This window comes from Oryzias latipes, chromosome 3 (genome assembly GCF_053564925.1).
Source record: "Oryzias latipes strain Hd-rR chromosome 3, Olatipes_Hd-rR_3.1".
NCBI classification, from domain to species: domain Eukaryota; kingdom Metazoa; phylum Chordata; class Actinopteri; order Beloniformes; family Adrianichthyidae; genus Oryzias; species Oryzias latipes.
Window position 1 is genome coordinate 25,257,376 of NC_136239.1, and position 26,907 is coordinate 25,284,282.

Genomic DNA, 26,907 nt, shown 5'->3' on the forward strand with positions numbered 1-26,907 from the left:
CAAGTGCTCCTCAACATTTGCACTTCTTTGTGTGACCAGTCTGAGCCAACGGAAACACCAAACTTTGTGTAAAAATAATTATATAAAAATACAACTGAAATGATATTGCTATATATGAAGGAGTACATTTTAAATTTTAAATGTTTACATTATATATCAATTTTTTTAAAAACCTCAGTAATGAATTTCCTTTTTGAAAAAAGCTTTGTTGCACTTCGAGATCTTACAGATATAAACAAAACAGTTTATTTTCAAATTTCAACATAGTAGTGAGTGAGCACATTGATTCCCCAGAGTACATCTGGCATGACGTGACATCACCTGACAATAGAATGTCATAGGAAAAGAAAAAGAGGGAAAAAAGTAAACCGTTCTATCCAGGGAGTTATAACTTGCATGAGGATCTTGAACGTATTAGTTCAATTCAATGTAGCCCATAATAATAACAACATTCGTCTCAATGGGGTTCACACTATGGTATGAACGTATTACAAACAGACATTCTTAAATTAATTTGTTTTGGATTTCTAAAATAAAGTGTAAAATTAATATACTGTTTGTACTCCCCAAAAAAATCCAATAAACAGTTTTTTGTCAGAAAATTTACATTCGTATGTGGATTTTAGTTACTTCAAGCAAGGATCTTTCTGTATATTTCTTGCTATGAGACCAAAAAACAATTACATACAGAATAAAACAAAAAAGAAGATACATTTTATTATTATCATCTGCCATAATAATTTAACATGCGAGCAGTTCCGAAATAAATGAACACTTGTCTCTAGGAGATTGTTAAAACTGCATTGCATTTACATTGGATCTAAATTTTCTTTTAATGTAAACTTTAGCTTTAAGGCAGTCCTAAAGGAAAACGTTTTTTTAAAAATTGGTCATCAAAGTTCATTAGGAGTTAGCAAAACTTTCTTTCATCCCACACCATCCACAATGCAGTCAAAGTAGAAACAACTGGGTTGAGCTTTTCTTTTTTCTTTCGACTACGTTTATTATTTACGTGGTTTACGTCACCCCGTCAAACTTGTTGGAGTTTGGGCTTATACTCGGGAACTGTAGTTTGACGTATCGCGGGAAAAGTACTTGAAATTTATATAGGGAACTACATTTCCCAGAAACTGTGACATTACAGTGTTTTCAACGGCTACGTCCGGTCATACTGCAATAACCGCTGAACTGGTTGTAAACAGCTCCCTGGTTTGCTGATTCAGACTGTAATTTTATGTGAGTTAATTCGTTGTTGTTGTTTTTTAATGCAACAGCTCTTTTTGTTTAAAATAGATTTGTTAAATCTGAAAGGCATTGTTGTCAAGGCGGATGTAGGTTGAGTCGTGGCTTCGAAATGTAGTGTTTTAACATATACGTGTACATTAAAATTAGATAAAGTGGCTTCAAAACGGGCCCGGGTTGTCTTTAAATCCCTATGCCGGGTAAAACTGCGGACAATCCGAGAGTATGCAGGACCTTAACGGAAGCTGTTTTCACTTATGTCGTGCTGCTTTGATTCACTTGCTAGTTTTTCTGCCACCACTAGAGGTCGCTGTTTTTTGTGTGCATTGTATTTGGCCATGTGTGTGTAACAATGTGGGTCTTTAATTCTACAGACCCACATGTTCATTGCAGACAAAGATGTCAGAAACATCCAGTGATGCAGAGTCATCTTGTGGCTGGAGCATTATTAGTAATGAGGTAAACTTCGACAGACGTGTTTAAAAAAATGTTTCCTGTATTGGACAGTTTTAATGTTTTTTTTTATTTACAGGGTTCAGATATTGAGACTTTGGGGCAAGAGGCTACTGCTGAATTTGGAGCTGAGCTGTTAGAGCGCCCCTCACTGGAAGAACCAGAGCAGCTGGACTCACAGACTTCAGCACCTGGTAAAATCATAATTATTGTTGTATCATAGAGTTTTGCAGATGATGACAAAGCACAAAATTAGAAAAAGCTTAATTACAATCAAGTCTCTAAGGGGTTTTAATCAGAGAATATCTCCTCTCAAATTATGGTGTTCCTATAAACTTCTGAACATGCCTAACCTGAAATGAGATTGTGAATGTGAAGAGCTTCATTAATGTGTGTTTTTTTGCATTTTGTCTTTTTGCTATGTTTTGCAGCTTTTGAGGAGACTGCTCAATCCCTCGATGACACACTGGAAGAACAGGCGGGAGATAAAACACTGTACTCTCTGGACACAAAAGCACCTGAAAATGATGTGTGTTAATAGTCTTTAATTATGATGATGCTGTTCCCACTTTTATTGACTAATCTGAACATATCTTGTTTAGGTGGAAGGCGATTCTGCAGGGAAGGAGCCTGTGCTATCCTCCAGTGATCTTTCTGACATCGTAACACTGGGAGATGTGAAGGAGGACGAGCACACCGAGGAGGAAGCAGCCGCCCCCGCAGAGCTTTACCTCGGCACGTCCTGCAGCAGCCACTACGCCTTCACTTCTTCAGCTGCAGAGACTGGTACCACACACTCATCTGCATTGAACAGCTCTCGTGTTTCCTTGAACAAACTGGTTACTCCAGTTTGACTCAAAATGTCAGCAAAGAGAGCTTCAGCAAAAGAATTTCTCCTCAGATGTTTTGTTCAGTCAGTGGAAGTTCCCGCAGAGTTTGATGAACTTAAGCTTTCGTCTGAGAAGTCGTTTCTCTGGAGGGCGTTCTCCTACAGGTGCAATGATTGAAAGTGGAGTGAATCTTTTGACGCAATGCTTGCTCAGCAGCAGTGCAGGCTAATTCTGACAAGCCTTAATCATTTTTGGCTGAAGGAATGCTGTTTAAAAGGCTGTGCATGAGCTCATTTTAAGTGCAACATTCACTCTTATTGGGAAAAACTAGCCTAACTAACAACAGTGAAAAGAAAACTCAACATGCATAGTTGGAAATGATCAAATGTATCCTCTCTTGAAAATAATTGATAATACTGAAAGAGATCATTGATTTCTTTTTAGTTTATTTTACAAACAAATTCCCTTTAAACATTTTTAATGCGGAAATAATTTTTTTGTGTTGATATTATGCATGTTGATCACAGTATCAAGGGATTTCCAAGTGTGCAAGCTGATATTTGGACAAAGTTAAGTCACATCTCACAAACACAGAATATAACTTAAATTGAAATTGTAGGGTTTTATTTATATCTATGTGTTTAAAATCCTATAGATTTGATCTTAAAATCTGACGTTTTGCACTATTCTTTTTTTGCAGTTAACTGGTTTTGACTTTGTTCTTTATCCCTCTGCACCTCTCCATGTCATATGTAGTTTTTCCAGCGCAGCACCCAACAGTGACTAACTCCAGCAGCAGTGAAGACGAGGCTGAGCGAAGCTCCGGTGCTCTGATAAGAAGACGAAGGGTGAGGAAAAACACAGCGGGCGTAACAGACCCAGAGGAGGAGGAACAAGAGGCGGTCGTGCCGGCATCACGGTCAGCTGAGGAGAAGGTCAAGACCCCAGACGTGGAAGAACAAGAGCGTGAAGAAGAGCAGCAGGAGGCTGAACCGACTGCTGCTGCTGTAAAGGGTCCAGGTCAGAGCTGGGACGGCAGCATCCTCAACAAATGTATCCTGCTTGCCCTCATCATAGCCATCAGCATGGGCTTTGGCCACTTTCATGGTAAGAAACTTAAAAGTAAGTTTTAGTTGAAGTCATTAATTCTAACATCTGGATTAAAAAAAATTGTTTTGGTATTTGTTGAGTTTCTTTCTTATTTAACCTTTGTTTTACCAGGAAGTCCCATTGAGATAAAATCTAATTTTCAAGGGAGACCTATATCTGCACTCATCTCTATATTTTGTTGATAAAAGTTTTATTCTTACAAACATTTGGTTAAGAAAAATTGAGGGAACACAACTGCTCAAACAGGCCTCCACTCACAGACCTCTGCATTTCATATACTCTACAGGTACGTCCCAAATCCAGGAAAGGCAAAAACATATGGATAAATCCCGAGTGAATGAGCTTGACAGTGTGAGAGATCTGATTCAGCAACATGCCAGAGATCAAGGTTCCCCAAACCAGGTATGTTTGAATGTGATGACACATTCTGGGTTTTTAATCGTGATTTTCACTCGCTGATTAACTTTTTTGTTTAAATGTTTCGCTACAATTTCAATTTTTCAGTGAGTTTTGAAGTTTGACGTTTAATAATTTAATAAAATGTAATGACATTTTTGTTTTCCCACTCTCATTCAGATGATTGGGTCTGAACACGACCGCCTGGATGAGAAACAAATCATGCTGCTGCTCACAGAAGTGATTGAGAAAGTAAAGAAACAGAACCAGGAACTCGTCAGTAAACAGGCAGACGCTCAGGTAATAGTGATGTTGGATTACTGTCCAAACACAAATGCAGTTTCTTTTTTGCTGCATTTTCTTTACCTCTTAAATGCAGAATTTGTTGTCCTCCAATTAACAGCTTAAGGTTTCCCCTCTTTGTTCCTCTATTTTTCATCAAGGCTAAGAACGATGAACTGGAATTGTTGCTGCAACAGGCAGCAGAGGACAACCAGCAGCTAAAGATCTTGCTTCAAGATGGGGAAAGGTCTTTGTTCATCTTACAGGAGGAGATGGGAAACCTGCGCTCCAAGGTCAGGGATCTGGAAGCAGTGGGAGCTGCAGCTGACACTCTCCTGCTGGAAAACCAGAGCCTGAAAGAGCAACTGGAGGACGAAAAGCAGCTGCTTGTTGACGTCCAGATCCAGAACGGAGACATGGAAGCTGAAGCTCAGATGCTGAGATTAAAGTTTGACAAAGAGAGCAGGCTTACAGCGGAGCTCAGGAGAGAGTTGAATCATCTGAGGGGTCTCGTCCCTGAAGCTGGAAAGGAAGCGGGTGCAGAAGTAGAAGAGCTGCAGTCTCACCTGGTGGAGCTGGAGAAGAAGCTCGGCTTCGAGCAGCAGCGCTCGGATCTGTTCGAGAGGCTTTATGTGGAAACCAAAGAAGAAAGATCTAAGGGAGACAGAGAGTCTAAACAGAGAAAAACAAAGCAGGGTATGGCAAGGAAAGTGAAGGAGACCTTTGATGCTGTAAAAAACTCCACCAAGGAATTTGTCCACCACCACAAGGAGCAGATCAAGAAAGCTAAAGAGGCTGTAAAAGAGAATTTAAGGAAGTTTTCTGATTCTGTCAAATCAACCTTCCGACATTTCAAGGATTCAGCATCAACGTTCCTCAACAAAGCTCGAGGTTTTTATAAGAAAAATGAGGAAAAGAGTTCCGAGGAGTCTTGGGAGCACAGATCCCACAGTTATCCACACAGAGCCAAATCAGACTTTTTTCAAAACACCCGAAAGTCCACCTGGAAAGCACATGAAGATCAAACGAGTAGCAGTCATCAGGGCAGGATGAAAGGATGCAGTGGGGTCTTTGACTGTGCCTACCAGGAGTCCATGAGCCTGTTCAATAAAGCCACAGAGCCCATCAGGGCAGATGAATTTCAGCAGCTGCTCCGCAGCTACCTGCAGCAGGAGGTGGACCATTTCCACCACTGGAAGGAGCTGGACGCATTCTTAGGCAACTTTTTCCACAACGGGCTGTTCATCCATGATCAGATGCTGTTCACAGACTTTGTGACTGAAGTTGAAGACTATCTGACAGACATGCAAGAGCATTACAGTCTGGATGGTGACGTGTTTGGAGATCTTGATGACTTCATCTACAGGCACTTCTTCAGAGAAACATACGCAAAGAGGTTTAGCGCGCGGTAAGACTTCTGTAGTTTAATTTTCATTAAACTGCATTGTTTTCCAAGCTAGCACAGACTTTCTGGGGGCGGGGTTTCTGCTTTCTGTTTTCTTTTTGAACAGGTATGCTGCACTTTGTACTTATTTTACCCATGCTGGTGTCGTTTGTGCATTTTATGCATCATAGCAGTCACATTTTGTGCTTGTATCACACAGCGGGCCATTTGAAAGACCCAGTGCAGACACAAAAGAGGAGCTGAGGGCGAGACGCCAACAGCGGAAGCAGCACAAAGCCAGACATCGGCAGCACCAAGGGCGCAAATGTAGGAGAGCAGGACAGAGAAGCACAGACCCGCACCTGACTGACGTCAAAATAGAGCTGGGCCCAATGCCGTTTGACCCCAAATACTGACAACATCTCAGCCAGTTTTAACATCGGAGCTGTAAATCTTTAGGGGCTGTACCCAAATTTAAAGTCACTTTTTTTGTGTAATGTTGCACAGGCGTATGCTACTGGCTGTTCACGAAAGGTGTAGAGTTTTAGATGCCAACTGAAGTTGTGAGAGACCTCACAAACCTTTATGAAAAAGTCTGTTAGAGAAACAACCTCTCTAAAAACATTCATTGTGATTCACTTTAAGAATTACAGACATTTGGAATCTAGTTAGTGCCATGTTTACAAAGGGTAAAATCCAAGAAAGCACCTTGACATGAATCCACCTTTAAAGTGGCTCTGTGTATATTGTGTGTTTTGCTTTAACTTTCTGTAGTAAAAATAGTTTAAATGAGCTGGCTGCGGATGCAGATCTCTGATCAGATGCTGCTTATATCATTCCACCTGAAGATGCTTTCACTGAAGCTTGTAATTTTATTTCCCTTTTATTGGCACAGCAATGATGATGAAACTGGAAAAACATCACAGCTCGTCTGTTTTTTTCTTTTTTGGTTCTTAATTTGACACGGACTAAAACAAGAAATAACAGTTAAAATATTTATTTCAGCTGCAAATTGATAACATGTTGTTTAGAGTTTTAATTGTTCCAGTGTTTTTCAGTGCCTTTCATAAATAAAGATGCTTCCTCCAACCTTTCCCTCTGGAAAGTGAGTGTGAAATATCTCTGCAGTCCTGACAAATTCATTGCGCTGCAGAAATGCGAAGATTTCCTGCAAAAAAAAAAAAACATTTAAAAAGTTGCATCTTTTTACCAATATTTTCACAAATGTAAATTAGGCTTTACCTTTTCCAAAACATTAAACAAAACCAGATGTGTTGGCAGAGAGGATTTGTATGGAAATGACGTTCTGAGCCAGAGCAGGGGATCTTCATAAAATCTGTCGGACTCGTCAAAGTATCCCTCCTCTCCGAGATCTGGAGGACATTCCAGAAACCTCATCTTTAGTGGGCAGTGGATGTGACTGAAGAGAAAAGAGAATATAAGCTGATGCACTCATGGTAAGTTAAAGGCTGCTTTGACATTGTTTTCCAGTTACCACAAAAATCTGACCCTTTTTTTCAGCTTTTCACCACAAAATCCCTCCTTTCCCAGAAAGTGGTGACGGGCACACCCAACAGAAGCACAACGTTCAAAAACATTATTTAACAGTCAACTGTTTAAGTTTCAGTTTATTATTCTGTCAATCAAAACGTCACAACCATAATAGAACAACGGTTAAGTCTTAAATATTAAAAGACGAGGTTCATAGACATAGTGTTTCAATTTAACAACAGATGGAAAACATGTTTTTGGAACCAGACTTTCTGAGTTGGCCCATTTTCTACAACAGCAGCGAATAAGGAAGTCTTCCTTGCACAACAACCCATCTAGGAGTTGCTTCAGTTCATTTATCTTAACCCTTGTGCTATCTTAGATGACCCCACTCTTACTTTGACATGTTCTCCCTACCATGATAAAGGTGGAAAGATTTCATGTAATCCATGGACACCAGTGAAGTTCACAAATCATTGAAGAAAAAAGGTTTAGCGCACTGTCTAGTGGGTCTAGATCAGTGTTTTTCAACCTTTTTTGAGCCACGGCACACTTTAACCTTGACAAAAATCCCGCGGCACACCAGCATCCCAAAAAAAAAAAAAAAGCAGAAACTCATAGTCTGTTTTGATCTACAGCCCCCCCCCCCGGCAATCTGACGTGCATTTTTGTGATAATTGTGGCAGAAAAAGCAGGAAGTTGCAGATGTTTTTCTGAAAGATGTAATAAAAGTTAAGTTACATACAAACTGTATGTTCGTTGTGTTTTCAAGACGCTGTCCCTTTAAGCCAATGCATCATGGGAGATGTAGTGTGAAAACTGCTACAAAAAGGCAGAAAGACTTGCGTCTCTGAGTTTCATGGTTTTGTTCACTTGTTCCACGGTCTGATACCAGATTCTGTGGAAAGCTACACCGCTAAAGACGAGCTTTAGCTGGTGTTTTTGTCGGAACTGACTGAGTTATGAGCTAAATTGGAACAAGGAAGTGGAGACTTTAACCACTTCTGATTAGTCAGACTGATGACATGTGATTAAGCCTTCAAGAATGATTGGTGGAGTCGTGGAGACAGTAAAAGCTGCGGGACTTTTCCTTACACAGTTATAGCTGCAGCTATTTCGGGTTACCGTCATTCTTATCAAAATGTCTTTAATAGAATCAAATAAACACAAAGAAAAAAGTATTTTATGATCGTTTATAGTCCTAACTACTCAGTGTTTTATCAGGACCTGTTTGGATGAACAAAGAGCTGATTTCCTGGAGATGGGAAATGTTTTTAGATCAGTTAATGAGGGCAATTTTCCACGGCACACTTGACCATCTCCCACGGCACACTAGTGTGCCGCGGCACACTGGTTGAAAAACACTGGTCTAGATGACCCAAATCCCACTGTTAAAATGCCTAGGATAGCACAAGGGTTAATTATTCCCACAGTGCAATTTAATTTCTGAGCTGATCTGGATTCAGTCACTTTTGTGATAATCTGCTTCAAACAGGAAGCCAAATTGTTGCTCTTTGTTTTCCAAGCTAGCACTGACTTTCTGGGGGCGGGGTTTGTGAGCTGATCTGGAAGCCAAATTGTTGCTCTTTGTTGGGGTACCAACTCATCTGCAGCTGCTGAAAGATGCTGTACCTGTAAAAGGGTGTAGAGTGGCAAGGCATGAGGAAGAGGACGTCTGGCTGAGGTTGTGTGGAGTTGCCTTTAACATCACAAAGCTTCTGAATATGGATCATCACATCCAGAGTTCCCCGCTGGTGAACGAGGCCCGTGTAAAGAGCTGGAATAAGGTTGGCCACCAGCAGGAAAGCAGCTGCACTTCGGCGACGTGCTGTAAGATGAGCCAATGATGTTCCTGTGGGAAGACAAACGTCTGAGCGCATCTATCTGAGAGCAGCCACATGCTAGACTTTTGCAGGTTTAAACCGAGAACTGACCACAGAAGACCATGCAGAAAGGCAGCACTGGGTAGATGAACCTGAACTCCTTATGAGGAAGAAAACTGAGGAGGGAGAATAATACCGTTTTTCAAAAATGTAAGCATTTAATGTTTTAAACAATCCAAATTAATAATGAAGATAATTTTCTTTAAAAACACAGAAGATAAATATAATTTTATTAGGTATACAATCAAGTAGCTGTAATAAACAGTCCTATCTTCTCTTAACTCAGAAAGAGCCTAACCTGTAGACCACAATGGTCCAGACGACTGCTGCCAAGAGGATTTTGTACTTTCTGAAGGCGAGAATGGATCCATGAAGAAAAAATGGAAGATGTGGTCCGATCACCACAGCAAAGCCCTGGCTGAAGTACCAGTGCCAGGGGTGAGAGCCATAGAAATCGGCCACACCGTGGAAGATGTTGAGCTTGAGAAAATTGAATTGCACCAGAGTCCACTAGAAGAAAGAGCAGCTATTAGATCCCACTTTAGATACCGGATCTAACAAAAGCTGTACTTTTACCTTTTTGTAGAACACGCAGTCGATCAGAGCAGAAATCACCAAAGCCAATGTTCTGATGGCGACAACACAGACACACAATGAGGGTGAGAGGAGTGGCTGCAGTGACAGTGAGTTCTGTGGAGCTGAAAATACAAACCCTATGGGAATGTAGTTGTGAGTGACGAGCCTCAGTTTATGCTCCTCCTGCCAGAAATGATGCATCAACAGAGGAAACCAGACAATCAGCGCCGTTGGTCGAACTATCACAGCCAAGCTCACCAGGGCCAAGTACTTCTTGCTAAAAAAGAAAAGAAGAATTTGTGAGTTACAGACTGAAAAGATGAGAGTAAATGAAAAAGGAAGTGAAGGGACATTTTGACACCTGCTGTGTGTTTTGGATCCAGGCAGAGGAAAGTAGTAAAGAGCCAAACAAGTGAGGATGGTTTCTGTGCTATTGGTCAGGGTCCGAGTGCAGCAGAACCAGGAGAACCAGGAGACCATGTGGCAGAAGAACTGGATGACAAAAACACCACAAGAACTTTAAGGTTAGAAACCACAAACTTATGATCCTCCTCATGACTTCACAAAATCCAGTTTTATGATGAATACTGATTTTATTTGTTTGTAAAACTGTGCAACGAAGTCAGATCTCAAAATTAAATTAAATAAATAAGACAACAATCACATGCAGAGAAATCAGTTTAATATAGACAGACAGACAGATAGACAGACAGATAGATAGATAAGCAGCAATAATTTGAAGCATTTGATTATCAAAGCAGACAACAGAAGAGTATTAATTTCAATGTAAAAGAAAAAAGCAATGACATGCACCAACAGCCCTTTCACTTACTGTCCATCTGGCCGTGTCATGGTTTTCCAGTGATCGGATGAGAAAAAAGAACTTTGTGTCAGCAAACGCTGCCAGAAGAGCTTGAGCAATTCTTGGAAGCCAAATCTTCAGAAACAGCAAGAGCACAAACTTCACGAGTGACCAGCTTAACAAATATAATCAATTTCTTCATAGGAAAACAAAGAAACTTACCAGGAGATGAACCGAGTCATGGTTTAAGAAGAGTAGGATCTTGTACAGACATGCATAGAAAAGAGGATACACAAATCCTCTTATTCCAGCTTTCCATTCCCAGGTCAGATACCCATAAGTGCAGTGGTTAAGGTTATAACCGCACAAAATCTCACAATTATATCAAATGCAAATTGACAATTTTGTAACAAACATGCTTTTTTATTGTCATCACCTCTGTTTTAATGTAGTAAGCATGATATAACAACATGTTAAAACAAAAAACATTACTTTAAACAGATTAGATTATGAATAAACCGAACAGGATGAGATTAAGATGAAAAAGTGGTGCTTTAAATTGAAAAAGGTCCTTGTCTCCTTGAATTATCTGGTTGAAATTGACATATTCAGTTAATAAATAATGTTTATGCACTTTACAGAATGCATGTTTGCTAAGTATTGGGGGGGGGGGGGTCTGTCAGGTTAATCAAAAATGAAAATGCAATAAACCCAAACATACTTGAATGGTCATGAGCTGGTACCCCCAATGGTCATTACGATACTTTATTTAAAGGAGGAAACAAATGTAAAAATATGTTTTATAATAAATAAATAAATAAACAAATACATAAATATAATAAAGACCACTAAACAAATCCAAACCGAATTTTCTTTCTGACTGTCTGCTGCTCTTGATGACCGTCGTCCAAAAGGATATTTGAAGACCATTCGATGGGACACCTCCAGAGACTGCCAGTACTCATCAGGGACGAAGCTGGTCCGAACCAGCAGGCAGTTCACCAGCCTGAACACCACGGAAAACACGAGCACCCTGACTCCCAGCGCTCCTGATGGGACCAAGGATCAAAACACCGTGAACTCCTCTGAGCACATCATGGAAAACGCGCACAGAAGTTACAGCCGCACCGTTTTCCAGGCTCTCGTCCTCCTTTGAATACAGGCGGGAGTTACGTTTCCTCAGTTTCACATCGTCGGCTTTTTTCCCGAAAGACAGTCGCGATCGGAGATTCTCCATCTGCTGACTGTCAGCATGATAGTTCACCAGTCGGGAGTAACTCACGTGAGATCAAGCTCACTCAGTTTCTGATCTCACAATAAAACAAACCTGAAAACTGTTCTTCTGTCATTATCGATTCAACTTTATAAATTTAAAAACATGTGTATTCAAACAAACGTACAAATTATGCAAATGAATTCTGGGCTAAGAATTCTTAGCTTCACTTCCGAGTTTACTGTTTCGTTTTACATTTTCTTTTGCGTTTAATTTTTGTAGACCGACAAAGTTAAACGTGCAATACTGCCACCTATTGGCTGGAGTGACAAAGGAACTCAACCTGTTTATTTTATTTTATTTATGAAAGCTTTTGTAAAATTTCAAAGAAAAAAATGTTTTATTTTAATTGCTTCTAAAGATTTCAAATTCTCTTACATTTTATTTCTTCTTCTTTCTTTAAGTTGTAAATGTTCTGTTTCAAACAAAACTGATAATTAAATACATTTCACAAAATTTTGAGTCTTGTGTTCTTTAGGACCTATAAATAATATTTCTTTAGGTTTAGGGTAAAGGCATGTCCACCAATCCAGTACATGTATCACTTCTTAAGAGGAATGACATTTTTTGGGGTTTCTTTTGTATGAAAACTTCTGTGAAGATGAGGGAGTGAGTACCTGGTGGAAAAAATATTTGGAAAATGGACCAGAAAAACAGATCTTTTTTGAATTTACTGTTGGGGTAAAATACATAAAGCAGGGGGGAAAATAAGTGGAAATATGACATTCTCAAAATCGTTTGAATATAAAATTATTTGAATAAAAAGAGGATTTGGGTGAAGTAGTTGGAATTTTGATCACCTTACACAATGCCAGATACTGAGGCATGGTTAACAATCCACAATCACTTTATCATTTTATAACCATTTGAAATAATGATAAATTCATGTTTTGAAAGCACTTTGTTGATTGGACAACAAAACTTTTAGTTAACAGTACTAAACTTCACAATGCAAACTATCTTGTCAAAAATGAAAAACAGGAAGCAGGAAACATTTTAAGCTTTTTATTTTCATTTCACCTTTCGAGGGTCAACACACAGAGATTTAGAGCTTAAGAAACAAATTGGGTGAAAAATGCGTTTAGTTGCTGTGCTGCACACATGCAACCCACTCCCTGCTCCAGTTAAATAGTTCACTTTTGGTGACTTATTTTTTAGCTTTACAATTTGTTGACCCAGCAAATTATTCATATTTGGTATTTCCTTCTCTGAGCTGGCATCCCGGTCAATATTTTACTACTGGGTAGCTCCAATTTAGCTCACCATTTTGCTGCACCAATAAGGTTATAGAGGGCGAGAGATGCTGTAAGCTAGCAGGAGAGCGTGTAAACAGAAAGCTCTCTGTAATGGTGAGGGGAAGAGAAGGTGGTGCTCTGTGCCATTGGTCCCGTATTTCTAATGAACTACAGAACTGCTGCTCTGCAGAAACTATGTCCTGGAAAATGACAGGCTTTAATAATCATAATAACAAGACCACTGAGAATCTGTTTGGAATAGATCAAAAGAATATTGGAGTGGGTCTTTTGTGGTATGGAGCAGTAATAGAAGAAAATGTAAACAGCAACAGACGGCTGCATTAAAAACAGGAAGGTTACGTTTCAGCAGGATCCACCATTTATGAAAAAAAGTGAAAGTATCATGTTTTGATAAAGAGAAAATATTGAACATTACCAATAAAAACTTAACTGCTGTTTGAGCCTAATATACATTATTATTTTAGGTGCACATTTAAGTGGGAAAACAAGAAAACAGTGGATTTATCAACCACAACAACTTTTACAAAAAAAGTTCTAACTTCTCACAAAAAAAAAAAACATCAGTCACTGGAAATAAAAATGACAGTTATCTTCATATGTTCAAATATTTACATGCTTCTTTCCCCAAAACTCTTTGTTCTATCTATCTTCTTGCATCTTTTTCCGAAAACACAAGTCATTTTCAGTCACACAACGCCTTAATGATTTGAACAAACAGTAACCTGTCAAGCAGGCAGAGCATATGTGCAGAGCTAAAACAATTTTTTTGTAAAGTTCGAACAGCTGTTTAATATATCTATAAATAAAATGAGACTATATGAAACGCTATTTTTGTTGAACTGCATCATGAAGTACTCAACCAGCTCATAGTAGGTAAGACTGTTTGAAGAAAATTATTACAGTATGAACAATGGAAAAGTAACAAAAGAAATGTAAACATTATTTGCTATACATAGTGTTCAAGCAAAAACCAGACTAACAGGCTAACTGACTAACAGACATGAGAGTTGCAGTGAAATGGAGTCCTCGCCTTCAGCCGTCCTCATTGCAGAAGAGATTCAATCACAGCCTCTGGCTTTGAAGACCTTTTCCTGTGAGGAGATGGGTGCATGATGAATGTCAACAGCAGCATAGCACACCAGTGTTAACAATAATGTCACCATCTTCATTTCAATTCTACATCACATACATATTTCACCCAACCACAATTATTCTCTTAAATTAATAGGAGGATTATCATTTTCCTTGATGGAAGGAATATAGAGATACTGAAAGACGAACAAAAGCATCCATGGTAATGATTTATCATTAAAAAAAAAACTTTAAAATTTTAACAGCTAAAAGAAAAAACAAAAACTTTACCCCATTACAATTTTATGCAACACAGGGATATTTTAACTGTAAAAAAGTAATGTAAAAAGGAGTAATTACAAATTTTAAATCATTAAAACAAATAACTGATTCAACGTTACGGTTCAACTTTATGTTCAATCTAACCTCTAAATAAAGATATCTTAAGAAGCATACGAATCATGTCTAAATAAAATCTTTAATATTTGCTTCAATTTCCTGAATTAAACACTGAGCTACTTTTCTGTTCAGAAATCTCTGTCTCAAAATCAGTGTTATGTTGACTGCTGTTGTTTCCATCTGAACATTGCAGATCAAGAGTTTCCACGTTTACATCATTTGTCAGTATAAATCGAGGCTTAGCATTACTTACAAAACCTTTTTCCCGCACAAACAGTAGCTGCACTGAGAATGTAGAAAAGAGTACCACATTTTCTATGTAAATGACTTAAACACAAAAAAATAAATAAAAAAAGAAGTGAAACATGTTTATGCAGTTAGTTTTTGATGGAAACTTCACCTTCGCCCAGTCTTAGGTCGGCCGCTCTTGCTACTTTTAGAGGTTTTGGGCCTTTCCTGCTTCATCAGTGACTGCTGCAGACTCTCCTCTGTGTAGGCCAAGTACACATGGGACAGATCCACCTCGAACGGCTTCATGTCACAGCACCAAAACAAAAGCAAACTGAGTTTGTCAAAGAAACAAGGAAATAAATACAGTTACAGCTCATGGACTTACATCCTTTTCTTTTTTGTCTTGGGCAGGGCTTTGTTTTTTCATATTGTTGCCAGTGAAAGCCACACATTTCTGAAAAAATATGCACAAATATACATATAAATAAATAAAACAAAATGAAAGGAAAGTCTTATATAATCTAATAGAAATAAGTTTATTTACTTTAATTATAATATATTTTTAATGTCATAAAATGACAACCAAACACAAATCAAAGTGACCTCACCAGCTGCCATTCTCCTATGTCTTCATTCCAGTAAACATTATTCTCTATCATCTCCTAGAAGAAAAACAGAGAACAAATGAAAAAGGCATAAGAGTAGATAATGGATTCTGTATGATTTACACACTTTTTGGTTTGTATTATATTTATAGAAAATTATAGAAAATTGGTGTAGGATGGTTGTGTCTGTATCTGTACAGTGTCTGTGTTCACCATGAAAAAATAAATAAGCAATCAAACAATAAATACATTTAGGGATTCTGATTTGAATCTCCTAAATAGAAAATCAACCCAGGAAATTCATTGTGGTCCTTTTAAAATAAGACATTCTGTAGAGCACATGTGTCAAACTCAAGGCCCGGGGGCCAAATGTGGCCCGCCACGTCAATTTATGTGGCCCGCAAGAGCATAAAAGTTTTTAATTTCTTAAAATAAAAAATAAAAGTTGGTGTGTATTTATTCATATCTAGGGGGAATTGGACTTGAAATATCGGATTGGGAAACTAGACATTAGGACTTAAACACTGTCCATGTAAACTAACCTGACAGAATCAAATTTAACAGGATTTATGCTAGAGTAACAAGTAAACATATGTTTTCTATGCAACTGTAATTGTCAATTTAAAAGGTTATAATAAATAAATAATGAGTTATTTAACATTAAGGAGTAGTTACGTTTATTTTTCATTACATTTAGTTACATGTGTAAGTTATATCTGGCCCTTTGAGGACAACTACTATGCTGATGTGGCCCTCGGAGGAAATAAGTTTGACACCCCTGCTGTAGAGCATTTGAACATTTTTTGCTGATGCAGCCGTATTACTTTTTGGATGGGCGTTTAATCTTCATATGCCGTCATTAAAATCTCTGACTCCATCTCACTGAAGTATGGCGCTCTCTTTTGTTCTCCACGCGTTTCCATGGTGACTCGGGAAATCAGCGATCCATTGAGAATGTCTTTATGTACTTGCTGTGCACACGCATTAACCCAGTGTTACGGCTGTGGCCGTATTTGGTTTTGGTTTGTTCTGTTTGTTCTGTGTTTTGTGTATTATTTCTTTATTAGAGTGGGACTTCAGTGTTTTGTGGATCTTTGTTTGTATGTCTGTGATTATTTACAGGTGTGGTGCATGAAGGTGTGGCCTCAATTTGGACCAAAGCTGGAGGAGGCAGCCTTAAATCACCCCATGGACTTCCACACTGTGGGAAGGGAGCCTTGCTGCAACAGTCTCCATTGCAGCTTGGCCCTCTTCTCCATTTTGGTTTTGATTTCACCTCTTGTTTAGTTGTGTGTTGCACTTTTGTATTTTGTATTCGTAGTCCTTCGTAGTTTTGTCTGTGCCCACTCTGATTAATCTTTTGGTTTATAGTTATGTTAAGTGAAGCTGTAGGGGTGAACCGCCATTTTCTTTAGTACATGTTTTCTCCTGTTTTTGTTAGGTTAAGGAGGTTAGTTTTTGTCTTTATTTTCCTTTTCCTTTGTACAGGTAAGATTACATGTTTCAGTTAGTTGGGGTTTTGTTTGTTATTTTGGCCTGGGTTCACCCTGAAGCCTTTTAGCTTCACTTTTAGTTCTTGTTGGTTGTTTATTTGTAAATAAATTTTGGTTATTTTATGGAGACATTTGTTTGGTGTTTTTGTTACAGTTAAATTATTAGCCAAAACTTTACTTTTTTTTATGTTATGCCGCCTCGGTGCCCCTAGACACAATGGGGGCGTAACACCAGGGTTACCAAATCGAGCGTAAATATATCCGGTCTTTTAGAACGGGCATATCCAGAGTAAGCAAGTTCAGGCGGACTTCAGCCAGAGTTCAGGCTTAAAGTCAGGGTAGTTTAAACATGCTTCCTGGAATACCCCCCAGATTTGATGGTTTTGCCCGTATTTACAAACAAATGCTGAAAGCCTGAGATGCTTTAGGAACCGATATTGTGCTATTTGAACTCATTAAGTCTGTTTGATATGTCTACAAGCAAGAGTTAAGCTATTTGCTAACAGCAGGCCTCATCATCGGCCAGCAGGTGTGCTTCATGAAGGTTTGAGGCATCGTAAATCCATCCCTGTCAAACTCAGTACTTACCTGTAATAATGCAATACAAAATTCAAGAAATCTGATATGGATGTCATCATAAATGATATGACATAATCTAATTAAATTAAAGATAAATTACAATAACGTTTCTGAAATGTGATTTACAAAAACTTTTTTTAATGTGAGCACATACAGACCTGATATTCCTGGGGAATAAAATTATCTATGATGTGCATCTGCAACCTGAGCTCCCGGCTCAGCTGGCGGATGTTTTCCAGAAGACCCTCAATCTCTCTGTTATTCTCTTGTTGAAGATCTGCCATCTAGCAGAGAAAACAACAGTACATTTAAATGTTAACAGCTTTTGGAGAATTGATTTAGAAGTGAATATATAGACTCATGTTATAGATTTTATTAAGAATAAATCACTGATATTATTAAGCATTCATTCATTCATTCATCTTTTTCCCTTTATTCTCTTTGGGGGTCACGGGGCTGTCGGAGCTTATTCCGGCCACTTTTGGGCGAAGGCAGGGGCAAGGGCGCAATACCTAATTTCATAGGGGTATGCGGCCACATTAACACACACACACACAGACATAAATACACATAATAGAACGTCCCATCCACCCCTTCTAAGGCTATCTAAACATCCACACAACACCTTTATTGTTTAAATGTATAAATCCCATTACTGCTTCTTGATATGGCCCAGCAGAACCATTTTTTTATGAGCTATTTTCTACCATGTTTTGCCTCAATGATTCCCCAAATTTGTGTGGTGAAGGCCATTCAGAAGAATCTTCTAAGTAATGCTTTGCCCCAGCCCTCTCCTCTGTACCTCTCTGTTCTTCTCCCTCTTCATCAGCTGATCGTCTCTCCTCATTCTTCTCTGTTGGGACTGACTTGTCATGTATGTCTGCACTTGTTTCCCCAAAATAAGTGAACAGGTGGTCAGCAGAAGTTTAAACCAGAATGAGCATCTAGGTTTTTGTGACTTAAATGGTTTCATTATTCCTACCTGAAGTCATCTCTGCTCTCTTTTCTATCAGATGCATCACCAACCTCATGTCTGTGTCCTTCCCCCTTTTTGTCTGTGTTCTTCTCCACTAAATCATATGGCCAAGCAAAACTTATTTTATGTTTTAAATAAATTAAACATCTTGCTAATGATGAATATTATTTGAAAATGACTGACTTGCTATGAACTGGCTTTGCCCTGAACGTCCACCATAAGACCAGCCTGTTTCTTTCCTCCATCTGTCCTGATTCTTTCTCTCCATCCTCACAGCTGTGTGATATTAACTTTGTGTTAGGAAGATTTTCAAAGAATACAGTGACTAAACTATATGTAAAAATAGAAACATTTTTATCTTTAAATAATATTTGTGTTGGATATCACTTAGTGGTGGGATAGAATAGAATAGATTTCTTTATTGTTGTCAAACATCTCCAAATGTTCAACTAAAATCCGAAGTGTCGTTCAGCCAAAGTGATATTAAAAGCAAAAGGCTGTAAACTAAATAAACTCAATGAATAACTATCCAAACTTTTAACAATATAAAAAGAAACAAAACCACCATCTAACTTACCATCACACATACTTCTGCCTACTCCTGCCTAAAGGAGCAGCTTTTATCATCATTTAGTTCTATTTCAGTCAAAGGATAAAAAAAATTTCAGTGTTTTTTTCTAGTTAAAGAAATTATTTAAAAACTAAATCAGCACAAACAAGCTCCTTCTTTCTCTTCATGGTTATTGATACTGTAAATCCTGCTCAGTACAGCTGCAAGACACTTTTGTGACCATTTTACTATAGTAGCTTTAACCTGAATGTTTCCAAGCCTGTTTTTATCACTGCTATAACATACCTGCTGTCTCTCAACCATTTAGAGAAACTTTTCTTCATCCACACCACATCTTTGTCCCTTTTGTGTTTTCTGTTTGGATCCCCCGATTGTTTTTTCTTTTGCCTTTCCATTTAATGCTGTCATCAGATGATCACATAATTCAAATAAAAACAATCAACAGTGCGCCCTCGCGTGCATCTCCGCGAGACCGCGCTCCAGCACGTGTCCGTGAGAACGTGCTGGATTGCGCTCTCTGTTCAAAACCCGAGGGAGGGGGGAGCGGCTGCGGCGCCCAATCAGTTATGATGTGCTTCTGTTACTGATCATATCATGAAAATCAATGTGCACAAACAGCTGTGAAATAAAACAATACGGACTATAAATAGTTTTCGCAACTTGGGTATGGCGCCCCCTTTGGCCAGCGCCCTTAGGTGACGCATATGTTGCATAGCCACTTTTTGCGCCACTGGGCAGGGGGCACCCTGGACAGGTCGCCAGTCTGTCGCAGGATCATTAAGCATCACCCAGGATAGTTTTGCTTACTTCAGATTTGGCAGCCATTAGCATGGTCCAAACTTTCTTCAACTTTTTGGTCTTCCCTTGAGCCTCTTCCTGTAGGCTGGTGTACTTCTCTTCTATGTCCAGACGCTCTTGCTGTTTGATGGGAAGAGATGGTCACAAGACTGTTTTCACAGCAAAAAATCAAATAATAAAAAAAAAAAAAACTACTGTGGTCAAAGTGAGGTCAATCATTTTAATTTAGGTAAGAAAGACTGTAGAATTTGGTCATCAGATTAAAAAAGGAATAGGCTTTTGAGTGGTAATAAACTAATCATATTTCTAGTCTCCGTAATGCAGCAATATATGTTTGAAGTAGTTGAAAATCTTGAGTGAATTGGTGTCTGTTAAGACGTGAGATTTTTTAAATCAATTAGACCAAATTCAAAGAATATCTATCATGTCAGAACTGTGTGCAGAACCCTTTTCCCAAACCAAACCAGCTCGTCTATCTCCTTACAGACTTTGGTTTTGTAAAGCTGTGCACATCAGCTTAAAGCTTTGTTCTGGGAAGAGTGACTTGGATGCAGTTGCTCTGGTATAAAAACTATTTCCACAAAGTACTCTTTACATTATTGTTCTTCCCCTAGTAAAAAGGGCAAATGAAGTTTGGAGGTCAGTCATGATTAATTGTTGAAATTTGGCAACTCCAGAGCACCATGAGCCGCAGCATTTTGGTTACTCTTTTTAATAAAATAGCTCATTTTCAGAAAATGAGTTTATTTTTTTTAAGGCTTTCAAAATTGGTGAAAATAATTTTTCATGAGTTTAAAATTACAGCAGCACCAAGAAAACAATGGAGACACAGTGCCAGTATGTCCTCCCTGTTTAAACAGGTACCTCTTTCTCCTCCAGTTCCTTACGAAGCTGCTCAGCTCTCCTCCGACGTTCTTCAAGCTCATTGTTTGACTCTTCTAAGAGTTTCTCCTGCTCTTCAGCTTTGGCCAGAAGATCCACTCCACCCACAATCACCTTCTTCTCTAAGGTAGACAACTTCTCCAGCAGCAGCTGATGCTCCTGCCTGAGGATTTAAAGGCAAAATTGTAATTATTTGAACAAAACTCCCAAATACAAAGGAGTATCTTTCTTTTTTCTTTAGATAGACTCACTGGGCCTTAATAAGGTCCTTCTCTCGCTTTTCCAGCTCTGCTCGGGCCTTGTTTCTTTCCTCCTCCTCCATGTCAAGCTTGGCCTCCAAAGCCTTTCTTTCTTCTTCAATCTTTGCTTGCATCTCAACCATTTTGTCCGGCGAGACCTTCTTCCTTCCTAAACAGACACACACACACAATACCAATGAAATACATGCAAAGTTTAAGCTAAACCAATAACTTTTCTCACAGATTCTAAGGCAAGTGTATATTTTTGAAGTCTAGCTCCAAAACTACATGCACTTTGATGCAAATGCAGTTTTAAATTACTCTTAGCGTGAACATTTCAATGCTGGCACAACAAAGGACAAGACATAGCAAATCAAAACCTTGCTTGATCATCAGACAAAAACAAAAAGAAGCAACCAGTTAGTGTAACAGCTACGGAAGCGGATGGGGAAAGTCTTTTTTTATTTCATCTGAGGAAAGACACTTTTATTACATGACACCGAGATCATGTAGTTTCCTACACCAACCTCTTTCTTCTTGAATAAGGAGGAGGGTGTGTTTAAAACAGGACGTGTTTCGCACAAGGAGGAAGAGAAAAAGAGAAAGAGTGATACATTACAGAACAATCTCAAATCTTCTGACTTTAAAATTTGCAAGAAAACTACAAAAAAAGGTTTAAACAAACTTCCAAAAAGGAGAAAACTTCCAGTTACACCTGGTAAATTCCTGTCAATATGCATAGAAATGAAACCCAGTATGGGTGAATGGTGTATTTAAGATTGGGCAACAGTTACACAATATAAGCAGGTTGTTGTTACTCTGAAACAATCTAAACTCAGCACAAAAGTAAAGGTTTCTCTGTTAAAACAATGTTTTGTTCTTAATAAAATGTATCAAAGAGATAGTTTATATCATTGTACATGCTTTGTACGATGAATCTTCTCTATCAGGCTGATTTTTCTACTTCTAGCTCTTGTCTGGAAGGCTGTTCTGTTGCATTTCTAACACTTATTTACATCACAGTAATTAACAAACAGAAGTCTTAGCAGTCTGTGGAAGCACAATTTCTTTCTTACAAGAGGATGCTGCCCTAGACCGTACACTGCCTCCACAAAAGGAGAAATTTATCTGTGGGGCAGTAATTAACGCTTCCTCTGCCTTTTCCTCCATATTTCAATTGCCACCCTCAGAATCTGGACCAAAGCTCTCAGGTGCTCACAACCAGGTCCTAAACAACAACCAGCTGTCATTCAGTCTGCAGCTGGGGGTACAAGAAGGGGGCAAATAACAGGCAAAATGAACAGCATCAAAGCTGTAGGGTCTCTGTCAGAGTCAATTGAGGAATGGCTTACTGGGAAAACGAGCTGCTTCTCCACAAGTGCATCTTATTCCCAAATATTTTTGAGGAAACGGAGTCTTCTCTGTGTTTTAAATATCTTTAAATCATTTTTAGACATGAAATAAGCATTGAAACAGAAAAAATTCACCAAACTCAATTGCTTTTATTTTTGTTTGAAGGGTAATTATTAAATAAAAAAGATATAAGTATTAAAAGATTTATTCCAGAATATATAACTAACAAATTTTTACCTTGATATTTTTGGAAATCAGAAGCCTTACTCTCATTTGGTATTAAATTATAATTTGCAGGTTGTAAAACATTTAAAAAAAATTTTGGAGGTGAAAGAAGACAAGGGGACAGAATAAAGTCTTTTTCATACATTAATTTCTTAATGCCCTGAAAAAATATTTTGTAAAAATATTTACTGATACATTTTTTTTAGTTTTCCTACATTCAGTAAAAAGATTTGCAATTAGCAACCATTCAAACATAATATATGAGTTCGAATCTTGGTTTCTTCAGTAGATGATTTAACTTGATTTGTGAATCAAATCTAATCGCCATCTTAGTAACGAACCCCAGCCCTAGTCATTGTTCCAATGTCAGACTCCTACCTTTTCTTCTCCGGCGGCCTTCTCCTGGCTCTCCAGCTTCATCATCACCTTCATCCATCTCCTCAGACCCACTGCCCTCTGACCCAGAGATCTCTTCACCTAAAATTACAAAAGCGCAGGTTTCTCAGCCTATCTACACTTTAAATAAATAAGAAGTGTCAGTGCTTTAAGCTCTTCTGTGCTGAGTATGTGTTTGATCATCGGCTTCTTACCCTCTTCCAGTTTTTTCCTAAGGTCCTCAATCTCTTTTTGGAACTGTCGTAAAAGAGCATCTTTGGGATCCTCATTGATCCTGGCCTTGTTTTTGATGTTTTTAGCCCTGTTAGCATAGCGCAGGGTACTTATGGTCTCATCATAATTATAGTCTGCGGGACCAATGTTTGCACACTGGTGGAAAGAAGAACAGCATTCATTAGGATTCCCATTTTATAATATTAAATTTTGACAAAACTAGTCTGTTCCTGTAATGCAACGAAACATCAATAAATCTGCACCAAATGGATCAACTGCATCATCTCTAACCACATTTTTTCGAACTTCAGCTGTACCATCATAGTCTTGGAGTTTCCTCCCAGTGAATCCTGAAGCAGACGGGTCAGTTTGGAATTTCTGTAGGGAACGTGGGTGCTCTTGCCATCAACCAGGGCTGAGATGACGTTCCCCAGTGTGGAGAGGGAGAGGTTGATCTTTGTTGCCTCCTTCAACCGCTGACCTGTGGCTCCAGTTTTACCCTGCCTCTCTGAACCCTGCGGGGATGGAAAGCAAATGGGGTGGATAAAGTAGATCAGAAAATGGAAGGGGACGTATCTGTGGAGATGCATTTACAAATGACATCAGTGTCATCTCATTCTGAGGGACATTTTTTTTATTTTACATACCGCCAGATCAACCAAGTGCAGCTTTCCCATTCGCACATGTTGGTTTCCGTCCAGCCCCTTCTCACTGTACTCAATAGTGACGGTGAAAATAGCATGGGAACGGGAGCTGTGCTCGTTCATGTTTGTAGCACCAACAGATCCTAAATGTAAGAATAAAAGGTTAATAAAATATAGAAAAATAAAACCCATTAGATCACGTAACGTAATGAATTGGTTTACTAGGAGAAATGACCTATCATGTACTTCCTATTCAGACATAATCAGTTTATTCCTGTAGATTAACAAAAATCCCAGTTAGGCTATTTAACTAACAGTAAATATTGATGTTCTCTGTCAGTTTTTGTGCTTACGATTCTTATGGCCCACTGTCATTATCCTGTCCATGTCGTCAGCATTGTTCGCCGCATAGCTAGTCAGGTCCTTGATGTACACGCCTATATCTGGTCTTTCCTTCACCTGTCACGCAAAAACATTTTTTTTTTCCACAATCTGTACAATTTTGAGACTAGAACTGCAATAATAAAAGTCAGTTTGTTATCGGTGACTAAAGTGAATAACCGTATTACCTCTAGCCTTTGCATTTGGTCTTTGCCCAACAAGTCCCGGACTTCCTCATTGTAAATTTCCAGGTATGACACACGAACTAAAAATCTGTAAAAAGGTAAATATGTGGACAAAACCTTGATTAATACTTTAAAAAGCATATTTAACTTAAGTTGAGGTTGTAAATGAAGATTTTAAAAGACAAAACAGGGGCTTTGTTGAAGTAATCTAATAGTAAGAGTTAAAAGTTCCTATTTTATATGTAACATTAAAGCAACTCCTGGGATGGAACAAATTCTGTTTAACGGCTATTCTGTCACCTGGCTGGTTGCTGCTTATGACGAAATTCCAAACTAGATGAAGCACATGAGAGCTAACGTCCAAACAGATGTGATTCTTTTTTTGTTTTTTATTTTTGTTTAAACGTGTCTAGTCCAGCAGGTGAAAAAACAAAACAAGAGTTCTGGTCAGGGACCGACGGACCCGAGGTACTCGTCCAGTCGGAGCCACCCTCGTGTGTCTCAGTGAGTATCCCAACCGGTCGAACACCTCAGACCCCGTCCCATCAGTAGGATGTGATTCCCAAACATAAAAAAGCGCTCGCTGCAGACTGCTGACAGTGGAGACATTCAAACCCTTTCCAAAAAATGTGAATCCCCTGGAAAAGTGGATTCATTTCCACAATTCCATTCAAAAAAACTCAACTTTCATAGAATTTAGATTAAGGGCCCGCTGTATAATGATTTTAAGTATGTATTTGTTTATTTTTTTTTACATAAATTAGAGTTCCAGCTCATAAAACCCACAAAGAAAGGGTTTGAAAAGGGTCTTTATAATATTAAAAATGGGTCAGATCAGGATTTTTTTTATATATTAATATCGTTGACCATTGTAGAATAATGTAGCATAACATTAGAAATGTCAAAATGACTGAAATATGTAAGAGGGTTTGAATTTGTTTTGTCTTGATAGGATCCGGCTGCAAGTTTTTTTTTAACTGGTCATCGGCAAGCTCAGCAGACGATTCACCATAAATACTTAGGAGGAGACAATTTTTAGGAATCAATGAACTCTATCGCTCTTGGCAACTGCATTGACATTCTTACATTACAATTTTGGCATACAGTAAATTTAACAATGTTCATCACATTACACAAATGTTTTTTTTGATACAGTAGTGGGTGAGCTTTTCCTCAAATATAACCTCAATCTATCAATCAGGCTAAAAACCAACATTTAACTACATTATATTTTGCTTGACATGTATTGATAACAGCAAAATCATGTCATGGTGCAATATTACGTGGCCTGTGTGTCAAAATCCTTTACCTGGTGTCCCCCTCGGCCTTGGCGATATGACCAAAAATGTGAGCAAAGGAATTTGGGATTATCCCTCGAAGTTCTGGCACTGCTCTCACACCTTCCATGGTGAAGGTTTTTCCCGTCCCAGTTTGCCCATATGCAAAAATTGTGCCTACGGTAAAAAGCAGAGACATGATATAGGCGAAGAAAAAAAATACAACAGTATAGAAACCTTTGTTCCATTTTAAAGTTCAGTCACTCAGAGAGGATAAATCATAAGAAAAGTGTTACCACACGAACTGTACCATTATATCCTTCAAGTACTGAGTCTACGATGGGGCGAGCTGTGAGATTGTACACATCCAGCTGTTTGCTGTCAGGCCCAAACACAGTGTCAAAGGTGAATGTTTTCGGAGGCTCCTGAGCCGTCTCGAACTTATTAACTGTGATGGTTCCACGGATCTCGTCCACCGTGACGGCCTGTTTGAATCCCGTCATCTTCTCCCTCTGGTTGAGTGGGCGACATCTCACTACCACCTTGACATTATCACTGACCTCCTGTTTTTCATGCTTATGGCCCTAAAAACAAATGAGACACACCAAGAAAATGTATGAGGAAGTGTCAATACAGAAAGGATGCTTTGCAGATTTAATGAAAACCTCATCAATGCATAATACTGATGATAAAAATTAGGCATTGATTATAGATTTTTTTAAATAAAAGGAGTGGGTTGAGGTTAGAGGTTCCATTTAGCTACAACCGCATTCAGCTTGATACCAACACCTAGTAGTAGCAACCAGGTTATGGTTGCCATCGGTGTTGGCTGGATTGCTAGGCAGGCGCGCGTGCTGAGTAACTATGCTGTTAGCTGACACCTATTAAGAACAAAACACTAGTTTATGACGAAAGACTCCACCATTTCCCCCCGCTGTGGATGGTTTACATCATTCGAGGAATGATATAGCTGTTAGGCTAATGTTGCTAACCGGTCAGCAACAGTCGAAGAAGGGAGGACCCAACTCAACAAAAGCGCTAATAGGCGTGGCGACTAACCGGCATGATGAAAACGTAGTACATGTGCTATAAAGCTTATGTCACGATGACAAGAGTTATTAAAGTCTTCGTTGGTTTGACAAAAAGGCTAATTAAAATATTAATACTCAACTGCTGTGTCCATTTCGTCGATGGCTCACATCCGAAGCCTTGTTGTCAAGTCAGAGTTCTTGTGCGCATGCGTGACAGTGAAAGGACGGGATTGGTTACAGTCAATGGCAACACAGCTTTATTTCTATTTGATTAGGATGTTTTTAAAGAATATTTTTGTTGAAACTGATTGTTCTCAATATTTTGTAATAAAATAATTGAATCTGAGAGAATATATTAAAAATATTTAGTATTTAAAGAC

General features: G+C 38.7%; 3 protein-coding genes across 6 annotated transcripts; 1 reads left to right on the forward strand and 2 right to left on the reverse strand.

The window, feature by feature from the left end:
* Window positions 1-1,082: 1,082 nt before the first annotated feature.
* Window positions 1,083-6,786, forward strand: ccpg1 (cell cycle progression 1). 2 transcript variants are annotated; one of them, XM_020714383.3, is made up of 11 exons: window positions 1,083-1,236; window positions 1,617-1,701; window positions 1,775-1,889; window positions 2,127-2,224; window positions 2,298-2,481; window positions 2,597-2,689; window positions 3,282-3,632; window positions 3,922-4,037; window positions 4,212-4,331; window positions 4,475-5,721; window positions 5,918-6,786. In XM_020714383.3, exons 2-11 carry the CDS (start codon window positions 1,642-1,644, stop codon window positions 6,111-6,113), a joined length of 2,580 nt encoding a protein of 859 aa, XP_020570042.1. In that variant the 5' UTR covers window positions 1,083-1,236; window positions 1,617-1,641; the 3' UTR covers window positions 6,114-6,786. The 2 variants fall into 2 exon arrangements, with proteins under 2 accessions (XP_020570042.1, XP_004067232.1); XM_004067184.5 differs by lacking the exon at window positions 2,597-2,689.
* Window positions 6,679-11,962, reverse strand: pigb (phosphatidylinositol glycan anchor biosynthesis, class B). Of its 3 annotated transcripts, XM_011491465.4 has the most exons (13): window positions 11,578-11,962; window positions 11,369-11,498; window positions 10,672-10,789; window positions 10,480-10,584; window positions 10,009-10,139; window positions 9,906-9,924; window positions 9,784-9,830; window positions 9,648-9,699; window positions 9,370-9,581; window positions 9,123-9,187; window positions 8,821-9,040; window positions 6,940-7,117; window positions 6,679-6,865 (listed from the first exon to the last, which is right to left on the reverse strand). In XM_011491465.4, exons 1-13 carry the CDS (start codon window positions 11,684-11,686, stop codon window positions 6,752-6,754), a joined length of 1,500 nt encoding a protein of 499 aa, XP_011489767.1. In that variant the 5' UTR covers window positions 11,687-11,962; the 3' UTR covers window positions 6,679-6,751. The 3 variants fall into 3 exon arrangements, 2 of the variants coding, with proteins under 2 accessions (XP_011489767.1, XP_004067233.1); XR_002293150.3 differs by having other exon boundaries at window positions 6,940-7,070; window positions 9,784-9,924; XM_004067185.5 differs by having other exon boundaries at window positions 9,784-9,924.
* Window positions 11,963-12,712: 750 nt separating this feature from the next.
* Window positions 12,713-26,756, reverse strand: kif3a (kinesin family member 3A). The gene is made up of 17 exons (XM_004067186.4): window positions 26,668-26,756; window positions 25,807-26,080; window positions 25,529-25,673; window positions 24,223-24,307; window positions 24,007-24,112; window positions 23,657-23,796; window positions 23,327-23,524; window positions 22,991-23,165; window positions 22,779-22,877; window positions 20,835-20,991; window positions 20,566-20,746; window positions 19,711-19,821; window positions 17,515-17,640; window positions 15,288-15,341; window positions 15,065-15,133; window positions 14,849-14,979; window positions 12,713-14,069 (listed from the first exon to the last, which is right to left on the reverse strand). The coding sequence occupies exons 1-17, from the start codon at window positions 26,677-26,679 to the stop codon at window positions 14,021-14,023; spliced, it is 2,112 nt and encodes a 703-aa protein (XP_004067234.1). The 5' UTR covers window positions 26,680-26,756; the 3' UTR covers window positions 12,713-14,020.
* Between the last annotated feature and the right edge of the window lie 151 nt (window positions 26,757-26,907).